Source organism: Canis lupus, chromosome 20 (genome assembly GCF_048164855.1).
Source record: "Canis lupus baileyi chromosome 20, mCanLup2.hap1, whole genome shotgun sequence".
Classification (NCBI taxonomy): Eukaryota; Metazoa; Chordata; class Mammalia; order Carnivora; family Canidae; genus Canis; species Canis lupus.
Genome location: NC_132857.1, coordinates 19,523,956 through 19,543,589, shown reverse-complemented (window position 1 = coordinate 19,543,589; position 19,634 = coordinate 19,523,956). Strand labels below are relative to the sequence as shown.

At 37.1% G+C, this 19,634-nt stretch overlaps 1 protein-coding gene and 1 long non-coding RNA gene across 10 annotated transcripts in view; one reads left to right on the top strand and one right to left on the bottom strand.

Moving 5' to 3' along the window:
- Nucleotides 1-19,634, top strand: part of LOC140611720 (uncharacterized) — a 117,992-nt gene that overhangs the window by 69,098 nt on the left and 29,260 nt on the right. For 6 of the 9 annotated variants that reach the window (XR_012012862.1, XR_012012863.1, XR_012012867.1 and 3 more), the window contains 2 exons: nt 15,430-15,624; nt 16,662-16,802. This is a non-coding gene — a long non-coding RNA (uncharacterized lncRNA). Of the gene's footprint in view, nt 1-15,429; nt 15,625-16,661; nt 16,807-19,634 lie in introns of all 9 variants that reach the window. The other 3 variants (XR_012012865.1, XR_012012866.1, XR_012012864.1) reach the window with 2 other exon arrangements.
- IL21 (interleukin 21) lies at nt 6,880-16,660 on the bottom strand. Its single transcript, XM_072788511.1, has 5 exons — nt 16,313-16,660; nt 16,157-16,192; nt 11,624-11,779; nt 9,480-9,557; nt 6,880-9,383 (listed from the first exon to the last, which is right to left on the bottom strand). The coding sequence occupies exons 1-5, from the start codon at nt 16,457-16,459 to the stop codon at nt 9,360-9,362; spliced, it is 441 nt and encodes a 146-aa protein (XP_072644612.1). The 5' UTR covers nt 16,460-16,660; the 3' UTR covers nt 6,880-9,359.

Below are 19,634 nucleotides of genomic sequence, written 5' to 3'. Positions count from 1 at the left end.
AAGTACAACAGGTTTTGATCCCACAGGAATAGCTTCAGTACAAATGTAGCATGACACTTCTACTTCAAATTCTAATGCTATTTGGTTCTCTCCTCATCAGTGACTTAGCATACTGGAAAAACCACCAGACAACACTGAACACTCTTCCACTCACCATTTTGTGGATGATTCTGTTTCCATCCTGGCCGCACCCTTTCCTTCTGCACCCTTTTCAGAGTGACCAGCTCCGAACACTTTTTTTTTTTTTTTAAGATTTATTTATTCATGAGAGACACAGAGAGAGAGAGACAGAGAGACAGAGAGACAGAGACACAGGCAGAGGCAGAGGCAGAAGCAGAAGCAGGCTCCATGCAGGGACCCCGTCATGGGACTTGATCCTGGGTCTCCAGGATCACGCCCTGAGCTGAAGGCAGCACTAAACCGCTGAGCCACCGGGCTGCCCACACTTTTCTCTTTTCAAGATGGATTTATCTATCAGCATATATAAATGTTTTAATTCCATATACAATGGCATTGCTCCCAAGGGACCCTTCAAGAAACGATTGGTTCCGAGTCAAAAAAAAAAAAAAAAAAGCAATAGGGAGACTTACTAGAAGCTTGAAATCCATCAACTGCCCTGTGTTCTAAGAATATAAATATCTTATCAGAGAAAATCTTTTCTGTTTTCAGTATGGGAATGATGGCTGTCTTGGGTGGGAGTGGTAATGAGGGAAGCAGTTCCTGTTGGTATTCAGGACGTGGGGTCTACATCAGTGGTGTTGTATTATTGACCTTGAGCACTCACTCTTTGTGCTACAAATACATTTCTCTCCAAAACTAGGCTTCTTTAGGTAAAGTGGGATTTTGAAAATTAAATTGTGGCCCCCAAAAGGAATTAACCTATGTAAAATATATACATAATAAATATATACATAATAAATATATACATAATTCTATTTAATTACATATGCACAAATATATCCTAACTTTCCTAAAACTACCTGTTTTGATAATAAAATTAATCTTTGCCTAAGCCTTCTTCTTATCTTAGAAAATAAACTTCCAAAAGAAAAAAAATTCACTCTCACTGTAACAGACAGAGTTGGTGCGTGTTCAGATACATTTGGATCCTTTCCATCAGTTCTACGCACTCATCCCATCTGTGTGCTTTGATGGCCGCTTGTTCTTGGGACACTCAGAGGATGGACCTTGGGCCCTGGAGCAGCCTCACATCTGTACTGAAGTTCCACAGACAAAAAGAGTAGTTGTGGGAATACAAAACCTAGTTCCTTTGTCTCCAGGCAGAACTAACAACTCATGTGTAATCTAGGCTCCAGTGCATCTTGCAGGATCAAGTAGAATCTGAGACTTCACCTGAATTTACAGCCAGGCCTCGATTTCCCCCTTCTCAATCCTGGCTTCCACATGCCCTTCCTGGTTTCTCTGGGGGCATTTGCTTAGTAAGCCACTTGCACCAGAATTCTGGATTCAGGCTCTACTTCTGGGAAAACCTGACCACCGACCAAGGATATTTACTATTTTTTTCCTTCCCCCCTCCCTCTCCCTTCCACCTTCTCCTCTCCCCTCCTCTTCTCTCCTCTCCTCTCCTCTCCTCTCCTATCTCTCATTTTCTCTCTTTCTCCCTTGTAAGTTATATTTGGGAAATTGCTTGAATTAATATTATAGAGGGAAAAACCACAGCAACACAAACGTTTCTTTTTGAAATCAGCCATCTCTCAGCCTAATAGGAAGACTGTAATGACCAGAGCCATTTTAAAAATACAATTTTTAAAAACGTTATTTTTGACTGAGGTACCAAAATCTAGAATATTATCTACCGTTGTGGCAAGTGCTCTGTTTTTCCCCTTCCTTCCTTCCCTTCCCTTCCCTTCCCTTCCCTTCCTCCCTGTTATCACTTAGCCAACGGTTTCTCTCTCCATGCTTTTAAAACTCTCCAGGTAATTCTAGTTTGTAGTCAGGACTGAGAACCACTGAATGAATCAAAGTAATGCTGACATATTATGGCTAGAAGACAGAGATGATATATACTACAAAATTACAAGCACAATAATGTACCTTTTTTTTTTTTTTTGGTATAAGCTCTAAAGATGACTATGATGCATGCCAGAACTGAGAACCATTTGCCAATTTGTTGACATTTGTTTGATGATTAATTTGAACTAAGTCCATTTCAACACTGTACCTTAAAAAATTATCTTTCATGTGACTGCTGCTCACTTTTGTATTATTACCCATTAAACACACTGGAAGTAACAAAAGATTCCACTGGATATATAGGATATAAGTAGTCTTTCATCCTACTTAAAATTTTCTCCAGAAGGGCTCCTGGGTGACTCAGTCCTTTGGGTGTCTCACTCCTGGTTTTGGCTCAGGTAATGATCTCATGGATCTTGAGATGGAGCCTGGTGTCAGGCTCCACACTCAGCAGGGAATCTCCTTGAGGATTCCCTCCTTCTGCCCCTCCCCCCACTCTCTCTCTTTCAAAAAATAAACCTTAAACATTTTTTTTCTTCATCTGCCTCACACATGCCCCCACCCATACCCTTTCTCTGCTTGTCTTTCTCCAGAGCACTTTATCATCTCATTCAGAATGAATGAATAAAGGAAAAATTTTTTAAAGTGAATAAAATAATTTGTAACATAAAAGGGACTTTCTTGAAAATAATATCATGAAGGAAGATTGAAAAAGATACTTCTAGAGACAAGGGGTTTTGTGGATGCTTTGAACTTTCTATTTTTATAAAAGGAGAAAGGATAGCATTTGGAAAATATAGAAGAGGTGTGGTCACATTTGATAAGAGGATGGGGGTAAATTTGCAGGAGGTATAAAATACCCAGAGATGAAGGAGAAGCTATGAAAGAAAAAATTCAATAGTACACAACTTGGATAATAAAGAAAAGGCAACCTGTGTGTTGGGAATTAAAACGCTATGGGACAATTGCCAAACTGTGGAAAGAGCCAAAATGTTCACTGAGAGATGAATGGACAAAGATGTGAGATATATAGATATAGATATAGATAGATATAGATATAGATATAGATATAGATATAACGGAAATTACTCAGCCATCAGAAAGGATGAATACTTACCATTTACAATGACCTGGATGGAACTAAAAGGTATTATGCTTTATGTGAAATAAGTCAATCAGAGAAGGATGACTATCATATGGTTTCACTCATATATGGAATATAAGAAACAGCACAGAGAATCATAGGGGAAGGGAGGGAAAACTGAATGGGAAGTTACCAGAGAGGGAGAACCTTGCACCATGAGGGACTCTTAACTATAGGAAACAAACTGAGAGTTGATGAAGGGGAGGTGCGGGAGAGGATGGGGTAATTGGGTGATGGGCATTAAGGAGGGCATGTGATGTGGGGAGCAATGGGTGTTACACACAACTGATAAATTATTGAACACTACATCTGAAAGAAATGTAGTGGCTAATTGAGTTTAAATTTTTAAAAAATAAGGGGACAAAACCTTGTGGGTGAGCTCCAATGCCAGCTATAGTATGTAGAACCCACCAATTCTTTCTAAAAAATTTTTGTGACTTCATTCTATGTTCAAAGCATTGTTTTAGGTGCCAATTACATGGCAGTGAAAGCAACAAACAAAAAATCTCTGCCCATATTAAGCTAACATTGTGGTGGGAGACAGAGACAATAAACACATAAATTATTAAAATACATATGAGGGTGGTAAGTGCTATGGAGAAAAATAAAACAGTGGTGTTTAGGAGAGCTCCAATTTAAAAGAGGATGGTAGTCAGAGAAGACCTGGTTGAGGAAGGACATGAAGGACAGGAGGAAATGGACCATGTGGACGTTTGGCAGGAGAACATTACAAACAGAGGAAAACAAAAAGTGCAACTGCCCTAGGTGGGCAGTGTTCTTGGAGACAGGAAAGAATACCAATGTGGCTTGAGTTGAATAAGAAGAGTGAAAATGAGGTCAGAGAGATGAGGGCTGTAGAGGAGACATGACCATGTAGGCCTGTTGTAGGACTCAGGCTTTATCCTAAATGAGGTGGGAGCCATTTGAACTAAGGGTGACATACTCTGGTGTTTTAAAAGATCTTTCAAGTTGCTTGTTGCAAATTGGTAAGGAGCAAGAACAAAATCAGGAAAACTATTTAGGAAAGTATTACAGTCCTCTGAGAGATTGTGGTGGTGTTGAATAAGGTGGAAGCTGGAGATGGTGACAGGTGGTTGGCTTCTAGAGATATTTTGAAAACAGAGATGACTGTCTTTGCTGATAACTGGATTCAATGGGTAAGAGAAAGAGATGTCAAGGAAAATTTCAGTTCACAATTATGTATTTTGTATTTGGTTCAATTCAATTTTGTAAACATTTGTTTTCTACTGTATATTATCGACTATATGTGAGGCACTGTACTAGCAATTTCTTCTACCAAAGAGACTTATGTTCTGGAAAGGGAAACAGATGTATCAGTCAATAAATGTGTGTATACCACATTAAAACTAACAACCAAAGTATGATCAAGTTCTAAAAGTGGGAAGAGATTAATATTGTTACAGAGATAGAAGAAGATGGTCATGGAAATCCTTCTGGAGGAAGTGATAACTATGTTGAATATTGACAGATGCATCAGGGGTTTTCTGAGTGTTGAGCAATATTCCAGGGAGAAGACACTGCAAGTACAAAGACACAGAGAAATGAAACAGCACGGTGTGTCCGGGAAACTACAAGCAGATTGGACTGGCTGGAATTTTGAAGTTCAAGGTGAAGAGAGGCTGGGAGCTGAGTGGAGCAGATGATTAAGGGTCTTAAATGCCCAGCTTTAAGCCTAGGCTTTACTCCAAAGAAGAACCAGTGAAGGGCTTTCCAAAAAGAGACACTGTGATTGTTCAGAATTACATTTTATAAGGTATTCTAGTGACTGTGCAGAGATAAATTGGAGAGAGGTGAAGGCAGGAGTCCAGAAACCCAACAGAAAGTTGTAACCATTGCTGAGAGCCTGCATTAAGATGATGGCAGAGGGCATAGAAAAGAAAGGATGTACTTAAGAGATAGTAATAGCAGGGTCTAATGACCAGTTGGTTATAGTGAATGAGAGAGAAGGCAGAGACTGGGAGGCTGGAGATTCTTTCCCATTAAGATTAGAGAACACTGAAAAATAAAGGAGGTTATGAAAGTGGGAAAGGTGATGAGATCAATTTTGGCATGTTGAGATGAAGGGCTTGGAGGATAAAGATGGAAATCTTCAGGGAGAAGTTGAATATAGGGGACTGGGAATTAACAGAGAAGTCTGACCTTTATCTATAGATTTGTGGGTCAACAACATACAGGGGGGTATTTAGAACACCAAGAATCCACTGGACTATTGGGGGAAGAGGTTTAAAATGAAAAAGTGTCCAGGACAGAATGCTGAGGAACATCAGATTCTAAGGGGAGGATACAAGAAAGCAAACCAACAACTGACATTGTGTAGTAAGAGAGGTAAGACAAGAACCAGGAGGAGGGCCCTCCAGAGTCAAAGAAGGAAAAGAGAGAATGATTAAAGGTAACAAAAGCCATGATAAGATCACATAAGATAAGGACTTAGACACATTTGTGAGTTGGGTAATTTGAAGGTCATCCTTGGCCTAACAAAGGTCAAGTTTGATACAGTGATAGGATATAGGATGTTAGAAATCAGACTATCGTGATTTGATGAATGGATAGAAGTTGAGGGAGTATAGACACATGTAGAGACTACTCTTTCAAGGAGCTTAACTGTGAGTTCCAAATCTTTCCCCTCCACATTTGGTGAGGCTACACCTGGACTAACCTGTGAACTACAAAAGGTGAAGGCAGATAAGTGGTGGAAAGCAGATGAGTGTTCAGAGCTATGCTTGAAGTGAGAAAGTAACTCTAGTAGGCCAGATAGGGAAGTTGAAAGTGTCCCCAAAGATGAGGAGCGAGATCTTGTATTTGAAGCTAGAATAGGGGACCTAGGTTAGAACGGCTAGGTAGGCAGTTTGTAGGCAGCTTGAGAAGATTGCTGGGGCTGACGTTCAAAGGATTGATCAGGGGCCTAAGCTCTGTGGAGACAAAGGGGAATTAGTAAACTGAGAGAATGGTGAGGGGCAAAGGCCTGGCTGTCGTGATGGGGTCTTGAGACAGAGGGGTAGAAGTAGGGAAGTTTGAGAACTAAGAGACTAGCAGATAATGGCTTTGTATATGTAAGGATCTCATACAGAGAACAGTTTGAGGCAATAAACTCTGGCACATGGCCATGGGAATGGGATGATGATGGGATAAAAGATGCAGGTGTTTGGAACTGAGGTTGGTAAGGTTCTGGAAAGTTGCAGTGATGGTGGAATCTTCCCCATGGGCACTCAAGTTACCCAAAATGATGGCAGAAGTTGGATTCAAGGGAAAAAACACGCCTAACTCCCCAGTAAAGATAAAGGAGTGACAAGGAGATGACAGTCATCAATAACAAGTAAGGGGATAGAAAAGCTAAACGGGGTAAATGTCAAAGCAGGAAAGATTTTTACACAAGAGTGTACACATAACGGCATTAGGGAGGATATCTTCAACTCCTCCAGGACCTGCCATACATTTGGGAGAGCTGCAAAAGGAAGTGGTATCCTTGAAGTAGATACAGGAGTGAAAGGTTCCATTTCAGTGAAGTACGTAAGGAAAGATTGTCTTTGTAATATACATATAAAAACAATATGCTCAGAAACTAAGGATTTTATTTTCTGCTAAGGCTATTGAATTAAGGATTTCCAGGGAATCACAGAAGACAGTTGTACTGACCCGGAAGTATTTAATATGATCAAGTCTTAAATAAGAAGCCATGAACATAAACATTTAAAACCAAATATATAATAAATAATTATTAAGTTATAAAGTACATAGTTCGTATTAAAACTAAATTCTCAGATGCAAATGTAAATACAACAGAGCAATAATATAGAATAATAATGCTACAATTTTATACAAGCGTCCGAAGAAGACACTTTCAGCTACAATAGTAAAAATCATGATTAATTTTCCCTGAATTTCCATGACCTACTGCAATGTTTTTCTATCTTTCTTTTCTTCCTTACTTCCTTTTTTTTTTTTTTTTTGGAACATCTTTTTTGTTCCTGCAGTGAGTGTTGCTACAAGTGCTTTTGAATAAGATTGTGCAACTAAATATCAGATTCAGTAAAAGTTTTACTCAAAAGTATGGTCAGATGTTCCCATAAGAGTATCCAGAACCTTAGAGACTCATAGACACGTGTATAAAGCTCTAAAAAAGGCAGAATAGACCTTAGAGATTCAGTTCAACACCCTCATTCTACAGATAAGGAAATGGAAACCCCCAAAATTTAAGCAAGTGACCATGATTTCACAGCCAGTAAGATTTCAGGCTTCCTGTATCACCATCCATAGGTGAAAGTAATGTTTTTAGGTAAGCCTTATATCCCCTGTGAGAGCTGATTAAGCCTTGAACACAGAGCAGTGAAGATGGAGCTGTTCAAGTCTTCTTCATCTTGTTTATTCCAATGCAGTGCTTTTCTTGGGGTGTTGCTAGATCTTTACCTGAGTCCTCAAACTCAGTTTAGTGAAGGCTCTTAACCAGCACCCCCATTTAATTATTTTTACTTTTAAGATAGAATCTCTGGTCAAAGGATTAGAACAGAGATTTTAAGAGTAAACACACCAAAATAAATACATTATTTTAAATATAAAAATCACAGTGTCAAAGAAGTCAACAACTATAAAGCCAGAAACAAGAAATAACAGACTTCATCCTTCCCTAGTCAACTTTATGGCTGCTTTCTACTTTTATCCCAACAATCTGGCACCATTTGACATATGGGTAGGCTTTATATGCATGTTTTCATCATTACTGTTTACATGATCAATCCCTCTGTAATAACATTTGAAAATTTTAAAACAGAATACCTTGTTTCTGATGATACAACATTTCATCGAGAGTTGATAAAATCATTGATGGCTAATATAGCTTTTAGAACTATGAATTTTTCTGTACTTGTTTTTAAAATACTTTTAAGTAGATAATTTTTTCTTCTCAGGACATACAGTGTTTCCCATCCCACATCCTCTTGCACATTCACAGCCATTTTAACAATAAGAGATTCTCAAATAGCTTATAACATTCTAGCAAACATTTTATTTTTCTAGAGTTTTTAACTTCATATTTAAATAAACTCTACTGGAGTTGATATGAAATGGCAGTTAAAGCAGGTTGTTTATTTTTACTATCCATGGTTGAAAGATTGGAATGTTTATGCAGAAGTCTGTTTTCTATTAGGACAGGAGTCTTGGCCTCTTGATTTGTCTCCTGATTTTGATCTCATATAAGTGATTAAATTTGTTTTAATGCAAAGCATGCAAGAACAAACTGTCACTTTTAAAAGAAGAAGGAAAAGAAAGGAAGGAAGGAAAGTGACTGACATTTGGAGTTACTAGCTTGCTCCCACACAATCATTATAACAATTTGAGATGAGAGCTATAAGACTTTTTAAAAATATATATTGTTCCAGAAAACCACCTGATGTATGTCCCTCTATAGGTTTTAATTGCCATTTCCACAAGCTTAAAATATTAGCTTATAAGGGACTTGAACTGGGAAAGACACTGTTAAACCCACTTAAGGAAAAAAAAAGACTAAAGAGTGTATTCCATAAATACATTCATATCTATAGCATTTAAATATTTTTTTATAAATCTCAATAAAGGAATAAGACTTTTTGTAGCCATCTAGTAAAGCTATCCCCTGGCACATAAATAAACTATATATTTATATGTTAGGTATTCTGAGATAAAAAGTAAACTCTTCAGATATACATTTTTAACACTCCACTTTTGTTTCCTTAAAAGAATAAAGACCAACTTTTTATCTTGACCCTATGCTTCTGTATTTCAGCTTGAATAGAAGGTAAATAACTTTTAAGTTATGATCCTTAGAGACCTCATTCTTGTAATCAAGATCAAGACAAAAATAAGATCAATAAATTCCCAAACTACATTTTTGGTTAAAAATTTTAAGCTTCTCTCCTAATAAAGGAATGTCATAGTTGGGCAATAATATAAAGTAAAAACTTTAGAAACCATAGAAATCCATAACATAGGAAGTCAAACTCTAATTGAGTAGAAAGCTTTTTCAAGCTTTGACCAAACAGAGCATGTGAATCAAACTGAAGTATTGCATAGTAATTAAGGGGAAATAATCCTGACTTTGAACAGTTATCTGAGTCTTTTCCCCCATCACTAATATGTTGTACTCCTCCATTTAGAATACCAAGAAGTGAGTTTCACTACTGTATTAGAGTATGTAATATAGTGTCCAGCTTCAAGTTAGATCCTCAGGAACCTTCATATCTCATGTGTTCTAGGAGAGATGTTGATGAATCATCTGTGAAAATAATATACCATGAGTAACATAAATATAAGCAGCAATCTGGATAAATAAATATGAAGTAGAAAATCAAATATAATTTCAGTTACATACCTTTTGGATGAGTGATTTCAGTCTTTCTAGGAATTCTTTGGGTGGTGCTTTCTCATAAGAATCACATGAGGGGCATGCCTAGAAATCAATGAAAAAGCAACAATTCTTCTTTAAAACATTTTTCCTATTTAATAAAATGTTCAATTAAAATTTTTTTTCTAATTAGAGATATAATTCATGTCCACTGAAAAAACTCAGGTGTGCATAAAATTGTTCAGGAAAAAAACAATGAGAAAAATCATTTGTAATCCCATCCTCAGAGATCACCACTGCAATCTTTTGATGTATATCCTTCCAGTAATGTTTTTTTTTTCTTTGCATATATGTTATCTACAATGGTTGGTAATTTGCTTTATTTACACTCAGCGTATCACAAGCATTTCCTATATGTTAAATATTCTTCAAAAATATGATACATCATGGTTGCTTTGTATTCCAACATTGGATCAAACTATTACTATTTTTGGACACGTAGATTGTTCTAACTTTTCACTATTGTATACAATGCTGCAAGGACATTTCTGAATAACTTTTGTATGCATCTTTATTTTATTTGATAAATTTCTGGAAGTAGAATTACTAAATTAAAGAAATAAAGATTTTTGTCTCAATATATATTGTAAAAAAAAAGTATGCTTCTATTCATGCAAACCATTCTTACTATTGTTGAGTATTGTTAAAAATTGGAAAGAAGCAGGATTTCCTTACATTGCATTGATTTGATTATAGGGAGACTGAACAATTTTTATATGTGTATTGCCCACTTATATTTCTTTTTAAAAAAATTCTAGGGATGCCTGAGTGGCTCAGCAGTTGAGCAGTTGAGTGTCTGCCTTTGGCCCAGGGTGTGATCCTGGGGTCCTGGGCTCGAGTCCCACATCGGGCTCCCTGCATGGAGCCTGCTTCTCCCTCTGCCTATGTCTCTGCCTCTCTCTCTCTCTCTCTCTCTCTCTCTCTGTCTCTCATGAATAAATAAACGGAGTCTTAAAAAAATAAAAAAATTCTAGATTTTCTCCTTTATCCTTATTCCTTTTGAGAGACTGAACACCAGGCTATTGTTTAGTATTCAGCATCTCTAAGCCAATTTGAGGTGGTGAGAGCATTTGACCAAAAGATAAGAGATATAAGTTGTAGTTCTCATTCTGCCACTTAGTGTTTGTGGGGCTTGGGACAAATCACTTAGGCTCTTTAGGTCTCATTTTCCCATCTACCAAATGAAGGTGCTTAACTAAATAGTTCTAAGTTCAGTTCCAGCACTGCCATTTCATGAGTCTGTTACTGACTGGCTCCTTTCTTTCTTAGGAAAGTTTTAAAGCAATACTCTTCACAGTGCACCTGGCTAAGCAATTAAAGGAAACAAAAATCATCTTGATAATGTCATTAAGATTTCATTTGAATCATATGTGAAATTCCTTGGAAGAAAAGAGGACTGATTTAAAAAAATATTTTGGAGGGACACCTGGGTGGCTTAGTTGGTTAAGCATCTGCATTTAGCTCAGGTCATGATATCAGGGTCCTGGGATCAAGCTGCCTGTCAGGCTCCCTGCTCAGTGGAGAGTCTGCTTCTCCCTCTCCCTCTGTCCTTCCTCCCCACTAAGGACTATTAAAATTCTTCAGCCAAATAATGGGGTCTATCTATTTAAATATAGTACTGACTCTGTGATTGTATAGGATAATAATATTTTTTGAGAGAAGAAGGGAAAGTTTGAGATTTTTCTTAGTCTCTTGTAGGCCATCTCTTTTCTTGTAGGAAAGCTAAGATATAGGTCCTGTTAATAAGAACACAAGTTATATGTGACCATATAATGAGAGAAAAATATTTAACTCCTAGGTCACAGTTGGATTCACAACCTAGTGACTTCCTCACCTTGGGAAGTTATATTAACATTTCAGCTACCAGGGACTTTTAGCAAATTCTGATAGGATTTCTGGGCACTTTCAAGTCTGTGGATTTGGAAGAGGTGACTCCATTTCTCAAAGCACACCATACATAAATAACATGTAACTGGAAGGAAGGCACTGGAATCTCTAGCTACAAGTGTGTGTGTGTGTGTGTGTGTGTGTGTGTGTGTGTATGTGTGTGTGTGTTATGTAAGATATAATTAATAAATACAAATAAAATAGATGACAGATGACAATCTTACTGGTCTGTGTTTCTGTCTTCTGCCTGCATTTGTGGGAGGTAGTTTCCTCTTCAGCTGTTTAGTTAATACATTGATTATCTGTTCATTGCCTCCTGTGTTTGCTGCCTTTAGTTGGACCTTCTGAAAACATGAAAAAGCTGACCGCTCACAATGCCTCTGAAAGAGAAATTATTTATATATATGTTAACAAAACAAAAGTTATCCAGAAAGTAAAAATGACCTTCCCAATTCTCTTTTTCTATTTCTACAACAGTGTATTAGATTTCATTTATTCCTGCAGATAGTGAGGAATGAATTCACATCTTAATTAATGTTTGGGCTGAAGAGAAGGAGGTCCTGCGATGTAAAATTTCACCCTATATTAGGGAAGAGAGGATATATTCCTGCCTTGCAGGCAAGAGGAAGGAGCCTCACCTTTCCACAGCTCTCTATTTCTAATTGCATTTGAGGTCCGGGTGGTGGGCAGGATCTTTGTGTTTTGTGAGTTTGGTTTTAGAAAAAATTTTCTAAAAGTTAACACTGACTGGTTGCAGCTTTGGGTAAGATATGCGGTAGTCCAATTAATAATCTCTTCTATTTGTTTTTTGTTGTTGTTGTTTCTTTCCACAATTTACTGGAAGCATCTAACAGTGACATGTCTTGAGCAGCATCTTATCTTGTACAACACCTGGCATCATATCATGTCTTATTGCTTTAATAAATATGTATGGAGTTGACAAATGAAGTAAATGAGTCAAAGCCCCTACTTTGGGGAAAGGAAGTGGCTACCTACTTTTGTTGGCATATTCCACATCTAAGATTCAATACACCTGCACAGACTACACATGACTCTTCTAAAATCGTATTCACACTCTTAGGTCCATTAAAGTAGGATTCTGCATGAATCAAGCAGTCAAGGAACAGAATTTGAGTCAAGGAACTTGCCCAACAAATGGGAGGGAAGACCGTTTTTCAGAAACTAAGGGTAGTGTCTCAAAGAATGGAGAAGTGGACAGAACAAGGATCAAAATCTTTTCTCTTAGTTTAGTCAAATAACTAGTGAGTAGTGAGTAAGTCAAAAATTTTAAAAATCAAACTAAAAATAAAATGAAATTTATTGGAAGAACAAAATTTAAACTGACTTATTGAAAACCTTTTAATGCTGATCTAAGAATTTGCATCCAAGTGTCTTTTTTCTTTCAGTAAATGTGTGTATATTATGGTCTTCTATCTCTACCCCACCCTACTCCAGTTGCTGTATCCTCATTTCACTAATGTGTATGGAAGTCACTGCCATATAACCAGAAACCTCCATCTTTCTAAGTTCCTACAAGGGCAGTTCCATATATAACAAAATTACCTGAGTCTTCTCATGGACAATCAGCTGAAAATAGCATCTGTCCTGCTTTGCATTTTCCAACCCATATGCTTACCCAATATGAATGTTGATTAATAACATGCATCTTTAAGACACAACCCCATCAGGTTTGCTTTGCATACATAGCCACAAGCCGAGAACCAGCTTATCTGGTTTCCTTATATCAGAGCAACTTGCCTGTCTCATAGGGCAAGGTAATATCCTTTCCATGTTTGCCAAAATGCTTATTTAATAGAAACTATTTATAAATGTTAATTATAGCACTTTTTTTTCCTTGAAAACCACATGTTCATGTTTGTTGAAGTTTTTTCTTTTCTCTTCTTTTTGACCACAACCGGCTTAACTTACTGGAAAAAAATAATATTCATATTTAAAGAGGTAAATTTTCCAGCTGAAACTGAAAACACTAACTGCTTCATCCGTGATGATCTGAGAAACCAGCATTTCTCACAGAAGCCCATTTTGCTGAGTTAACATTTACATGTGTATGTTGAAAGAAAGTTATGTTCCAAAGAAGTATAGGGGCCCTACCAAAAGAACTCCCTTGATATTGCCAGGAATGGTCAAGATCATTGATGAAAGATTTTATACCTGAGAAAGCTTTTCTGAAAGCCCCTGAATGGCATCTGGATACTGATACCCATATTGACATGCTGTGCTGTCTCTCCTACCCTTCTTTGTTCACCGGTCTCAGTAAACAGTGGTGTTGCTTTGTGCTTTCTGCAAGTAGCAGAGTGGTGCCTGGCAATGTGTGGTCCAGGACAAGTAGCTGCTGGATTTGGCTTCAGATGCACATCAAAGGCAGCCTCAAAAAGGAAAAGAAGTGGAGGAAGTGTCCTGATAACCGCCTTGAGGATGTACTGAGAAGGGGAGTGAAGAGATTAACCTTGCTTCAGACAGCCACCATGCCCTGTCACTTATGGGGTTTAAGGATGAACCCATATGCAGGCACAGTACCACTATCTGGGAGTATAACAATTATTTTCCTTTGCTGTGTCTCAGTGACAGCAAACTAGGAGGGTAAGGCTTTGATTCCTTCATCCTCTAATGCTTGATAACATGAAGAGTTATATGTCCTACATTAATATTGCAGAATAGAGGGAGCAATACAGAAGTGAAAAGCAAGAGTCACAAAGAGAACAGTCAAATGCTGCTTTTGCAAGGGAGTGCATTTGGCTTTGTTGTTTTGCAATTGAATATTTGAAAATATTTTCCTCCTTATAGTTTATTTTTAACCTACTTTTTCCCCCTCTCCTCACAGAAAGGCCTAGCCACTCACACTATGAAGTCTTGGGCAAGATTACCTTTGTCCCACACACAAACCAGGTCTAAATTGAGGTTTCTCAATAATAACACAATTGACATTTTGGGCTAGATAATTCTTTGTTGTTAGGACTGTCCCATGCATTCTAGAATTTTTAGTAGCATCTCTGACCTCTCACTACTAGATGCCAATAGAAACCACTCCCCTATACCACAATTGTGACAACCCAAAATTTCTCCAAACAATGTCAGATGTTCTCAGGTGGCAAAATCATTACCAGTTGAGGACCACTGGTTATGTAATTAGAAAGAGATTGATGCCTGGCAAGGCCAATTAGGGATCAGAGATAATCAACATTTATCAATATTTACATGCAACATGTAAATGAATTTATTTTCCTTAAACTTTAATCTTTTCAAATTTCTAATCGACAGCTGCTTTGATGCTAGCCCTGAAAAACTTGAAATAATGCTACTGTGGCCTTGAACTATTTTCTTTCTTCCTAAATTTGCGTATCAGCATAGCTTAAAGATCTTAGTTACAACATTACTCACTTGTATCATAGCCAGCATTGTTTGAGAAGATTATCAGATAGAAACAGTGTCACTGAGACAAAATCCTCTCATTATGATGTAAGATTAAAAAAAAAAAAACCTCTATCTTTAACAAAGCATAGATATTTAACAAAGGAAGCACCCACAAGATCAACTCAAGTTAGAAAATGGGAAATCTTTCTTATTTCTCATTTTGCAAGTTACAGACGGGGCTAGTCCAAAAGGACTCTAATCACAACAGTTAGACAAAATGCATGAGATGCTAAAAATGCATGTTTTGATATTTAGGTCATGATTAAGAAATATTCTCACTTATTGGAAGTCTTTCCAATAAGCTGAATATGCTACTTTCATTTTAGATGCTGCTTATTAGAAAAGGACCTAGTAAATGAGAGTGGTTAGGTTCAGAGCTAGAGAGTGAATTTTAGAGAAAAGCAATAGTTGTGACTCATTCACTTTCTAAACTTTTACACATAGTCATTTACGATAATTGTTTTCTTTCCAATATATCTTCATGTCTCCCCCTCTGCAGTGTCCTAATTACTGGTAGCACTTTTATAGGAACTCTAATGTATTCAGTTAAAGGTCTGTGACAATGAAAACATTTCCCCAATTGCATTTATCTCCTCAGGATACCAGACGTGAAGATTAGAGCGAAGTTACTAAGGAAAAGATCAGCACACAGCACTCTTAAACTATAACACTAGATGTTTTCTTCCTGGGACTTAATGGATTTAAGTGGCTTAAGAGAATGGGATGAGTTTGTGGAAATAGTCCTCTTGAAAGAACTCTCCAAAGGCCGAAGGCAAGACCCACTGAGGCCAAGGTATATGGGAATTCTACTGTTTTTCCATGCTTTTCCTGTAATTTGTTCTTTTTTCTTTCTCTTTCTTTCTTTCTTTCTTTCTTTCTTTCTTTCTTTCTTTCTTTCTTTCTTTCTGTTATTAAAAGGTGAATTCTGCTTCTTCCGGTGTGTGTCTATATTTCTTAGATAGGTTTGCAAAGGAGGACTCAATAACTTTCATGCACTAGCTCTTAAATGTAATTAAAAAATTGTTCAGAAATTGACTATAGTATAGTTTTCTTATTCTGTCTCAACAGTACTACTTGAAAGTACTCTTAGAGATAGTTGGAGATAAAAAAATATTTTATAAGGTATAAAGGTTATTTTATTGGTTGGCTTGTTGGTGAATCAATGAATGTTTGACCAAAATAAGAATAACTATTTTACCAACTATTAAACCCCCAAACTCATTGAAATTATGTAGATTCCTAGATAATTATATTAATGCCTTTCTTAATTGGATTTAAACACTTGTACCACATATATTTTCACAAATAAATTCAACTGGTCTTACCTTTACATCTTCTGGAGCTGGCAGAGATTCAGGGTCCTAAAGCAAAAAAAAAAAAAAAAAAAATTAGTTCTGGGTTATTTTTTATAAGTCAAAATGCTCCTTTTATATTAATTGAAGAATATTATTTAAATTTTGTTTTGACAAAGATGGCCTTACCAAGTCATTCACATAATTTTTAAGCTGATCAACAATATCTATAAGTTGACGCATTCTAATCAAGAGAAGATCTTGCTCTTGGAAGCTTGATTTATGGGCCACTGTCCCCAAGAAGATGACCATCAGGCAGATGACTATCTTCTCCATGTTGCCAGCACTGGATCTTCTAAGTGCCAGTAGAGCAAGACCTTGGTCTCAGTTTTCACTGCAGTTTGACTGTGAACAGGTTGTCAGTAAAGCTACCTATTTATTCATCCTTCAGGGAGAGGTAAAGCCCTCCCATTGCAGCCTGGAAATCTTTGTAAAATGGATGAATGTGAGTAACTCTTTTTTCTTTTCCACTGGCTAGGTATACGTGTGCATGTGCTAATGCGTGGGGGCAGGGATTGATGGAGTCAACGAAATGTGCCCCATCTGCATCTTACACAGGAAAAGAGAAATGGGTGAATTCCAATTTTCAGCTTGAATCAAGAAGTATGCATGGTAAACAGTAGGTACTACAAAACTTCAAAGAAGTAAACAAAAACACTTTGATCTCTCTTTCTCTGCCTCCCCTGGCATCTTACCTGTTCCCTCCAACAGTCATAAGGACACTTCAATAATGAGTAAAGTGGCAACAGTGCTTTCTTGCAGGAATTTTTCTTATGGTAATAACAATGCCTTTTGACTGAAATCATCCAGTATTCCATTATAAAGGTAGGAGGGGAGCTACATTTTAGGAAATTTTAAATATTGGGGTATTTTCCAAACTAGCAAGACTATTTTAGGATTTTAATGAAGTTAAAGGGTTTAAAGTAGAATTTGCTTACAGTTGTTCCCAAGAGCATCTTTAAAAAAATTAATCTTGGCCTCTAACATTTTACTTAACAATGTGATTTTTATATATATCATAAATGATTCTAAAAGACTCTGAAGTGTCTCCCAATCAGGATCCCACTCTACCTTCATTTAAAAACAAAAAGTAAAACAAAACAAAACCTCTCTTATGTCGATCTCTTCTATATAGTACATCAATTAAACGAATTCAGGGTACTAATACTCATTCCTGTCCAAGCCAAAATTTTTTTCTACAGCAAAATAAAAATAGCCATAAATGATTCCTTTTCTTTTGAGGTAGTGTTACGTATTTCTTTTAGATATTAATTCCTCTGGGGATGATCAACACATTTCTAACTATGACCAGGTAGAGGTTATAAAAGACTCAAAGTCCAGAATTGATTTTATCATCTTCCTCTCTACTGCTTCTTTTATCCCTGTTACTCTACTCATTTGAAAAAGTTAAATATAATATTCTAATCAGAGTAGTTTTGTACCACAGTCAGTTAGGTCTTGCAAATTTAACTCTTGACAATAGATTTTACTTATTCATTTATTCCTTCACCTATTTCATTGCATGCTTACAGCCATACTTTATTCTAGACTGGTATGCAGCCAAGATAATTTGAATTTGCACTTTCTAAACTTCTACTCATAGTCATTTATGATAATTGTTTTCTTTGCATGTTTTTGATTTGCTTGCCTATAATTTCTTATCATAAATAACTATTCAAGGCTACTCAGGTTTGGTCCTACAGAGCAGATAAGAATCCTTACTGTATAATCATTAAATTCTGTAGGGGAGGGTTCTAGGTAAACCTGTGAAATACTGTGGACTAGGGGTTTGCCACTTGGCACCTTGACATTGCCTGCATAGTCTTTGTACATGCTCTCCTTATCTGCCTCTTTAAAGAGATGTGAGTCTCCGTGTAGAAACTAACCACAGTGGTTAAGAGTTTAATTTCTAAAGTAAAGTGCTTAAGTTCAAAACCAGGCCTTAGCAATTAATAGCATATCTGACCCCAGGTATGTTAATGCAAAAGGAAGATAAGTACAGACCTAATCATAAGGTTGTGTTGAAATAGACATTCCACACTTGGAATGTCCGTACTTAGGGCTAACTACTCCACATGATAAAATCCCAGAAAGCTTGTGTGTTGATTATGGATAAGGAAGAGCATGGCAGGTCAGTGGTCAGCCAAAACACACAGGTATGGTTGTGCTGATTGTAAAAAAAAGCTCAAAAGTCTTTTATACTGCTTAGAGAGAACTACTCCTCGTAGTCCTGGAATGCGTCACCAATGCCCTACATACTCCAGTTCCTCCCTGAGACCTCTCAGACCTCTCTACTATCCATCAACCAGTGTGCCAGGATCTCCAGGGTCCTGCTTCAGTATTATGAAAAGACTTTGCTGAACATCAGACACCCTGCCCTCAATGGTGTATCAATTGTTGAGCATTTTGAATATCACTGCTGGTGTAATAGGCTAATCCCTGGAACCTGTAAATGTGCTACTTTCACAAGTAACAAAAGGGACTTTGCAGATGTTATTAAATTAAGGATTTTGAGATGTGAGAGGATCCAGACTATCCAGGTGTGCCCAATATAATCATGGGGGTCCTTATAAGAGGAAGGCAAGATGAAGTCAGAGAAGGAAGTCAGAAAAGTGTGCTAACAAAAGCAGATGTCAGGGTGATACTGGGCCAGAAGCCAGTATAACAGGCAGCCTCTAGAAGCTGGAAAAGGCAAGGAACAAATTCTCTCCTGGAGCCTCCAGGAGTGCAACCCTGTCAGCACCTTGATTTTAGCCTCATAAAGCTCATTATAGACTTCTGACCTCCAAAACTGTGAAATAATAATTTGGTGTTGTCTTAAGCCACTGATTCTGTGGTAATTTATTAAACCAGCAATAGATTCTGTGGTAATTTGTTACAGCAGCAATAGAAATAATACACCTATGTATGGAGTTTTTACTCTTGGAAAAAAGGAAAGAGAGGAAGGGGTAATGAGAGACTCCATAAAGTCTGGAATTTTGTTTTATGGGCTTTTGGGGGTGCACATAGAGGGGACAAGGAATGGTCGAGAAGAGGGAAGTAAGGTTAGTGTTGGCTGCCACATAGTGTGGGATGATAAGAATAAAAATGTATAATGAGGATTTTTCATGAAGTCTGCTGTGTATTGTTATAAGTTCTTCCCAGCACCAAGAAGGCTTTGCCCAGGGTTAACAGTATGTTTCAAGGTTATAGAGCCAAATTTGCATTTTACTTGAATTTATCACAAGTTTGAGATAGAATTTAGGACAGGAGTAAGAAAGCTCAGATTTAATTGAGTTACATGTTACCTGCTTTGAGATAACCTTATTGCTACTTTATGGCATCATTCCATTGAGTTATTAATGGCTTTAAGTTTTAATCATTTTTATAATCTAGATTTAGTCAGTCCTGCTATCATCTCGTGTTGAAATGAGAATTCATTCCATTGATTATATATACCAGGGAACAATTT

What these genes read in the sequence shown, in the direction of transcription:
- IL21 (XM_072788511.1), bottom strand. Translation starts at nt 16,459, where the DNA reads ATGGAGAAGATAGTCATCTGCCTGATGGTCATCTTCTTGGGGACAGTG. An exon ending in AAAATTATGTGAATGACTTG is followed by an intron (nt 16,193 to 16,312) that starts GTAAGGCCATCT and finishes TTTTTGCTTTAG; the next exon opens with GACCCTGAATCTCTGCCAGC. An exon ending in TGAAATCACTCATCCAAAAG is followed by an intron (nt 9,384 to 9,479) that starts GTATGTAACTGA and finishes TTATTTTCACAG; the next exon opens with ATGATTCATCAACATCTCTC.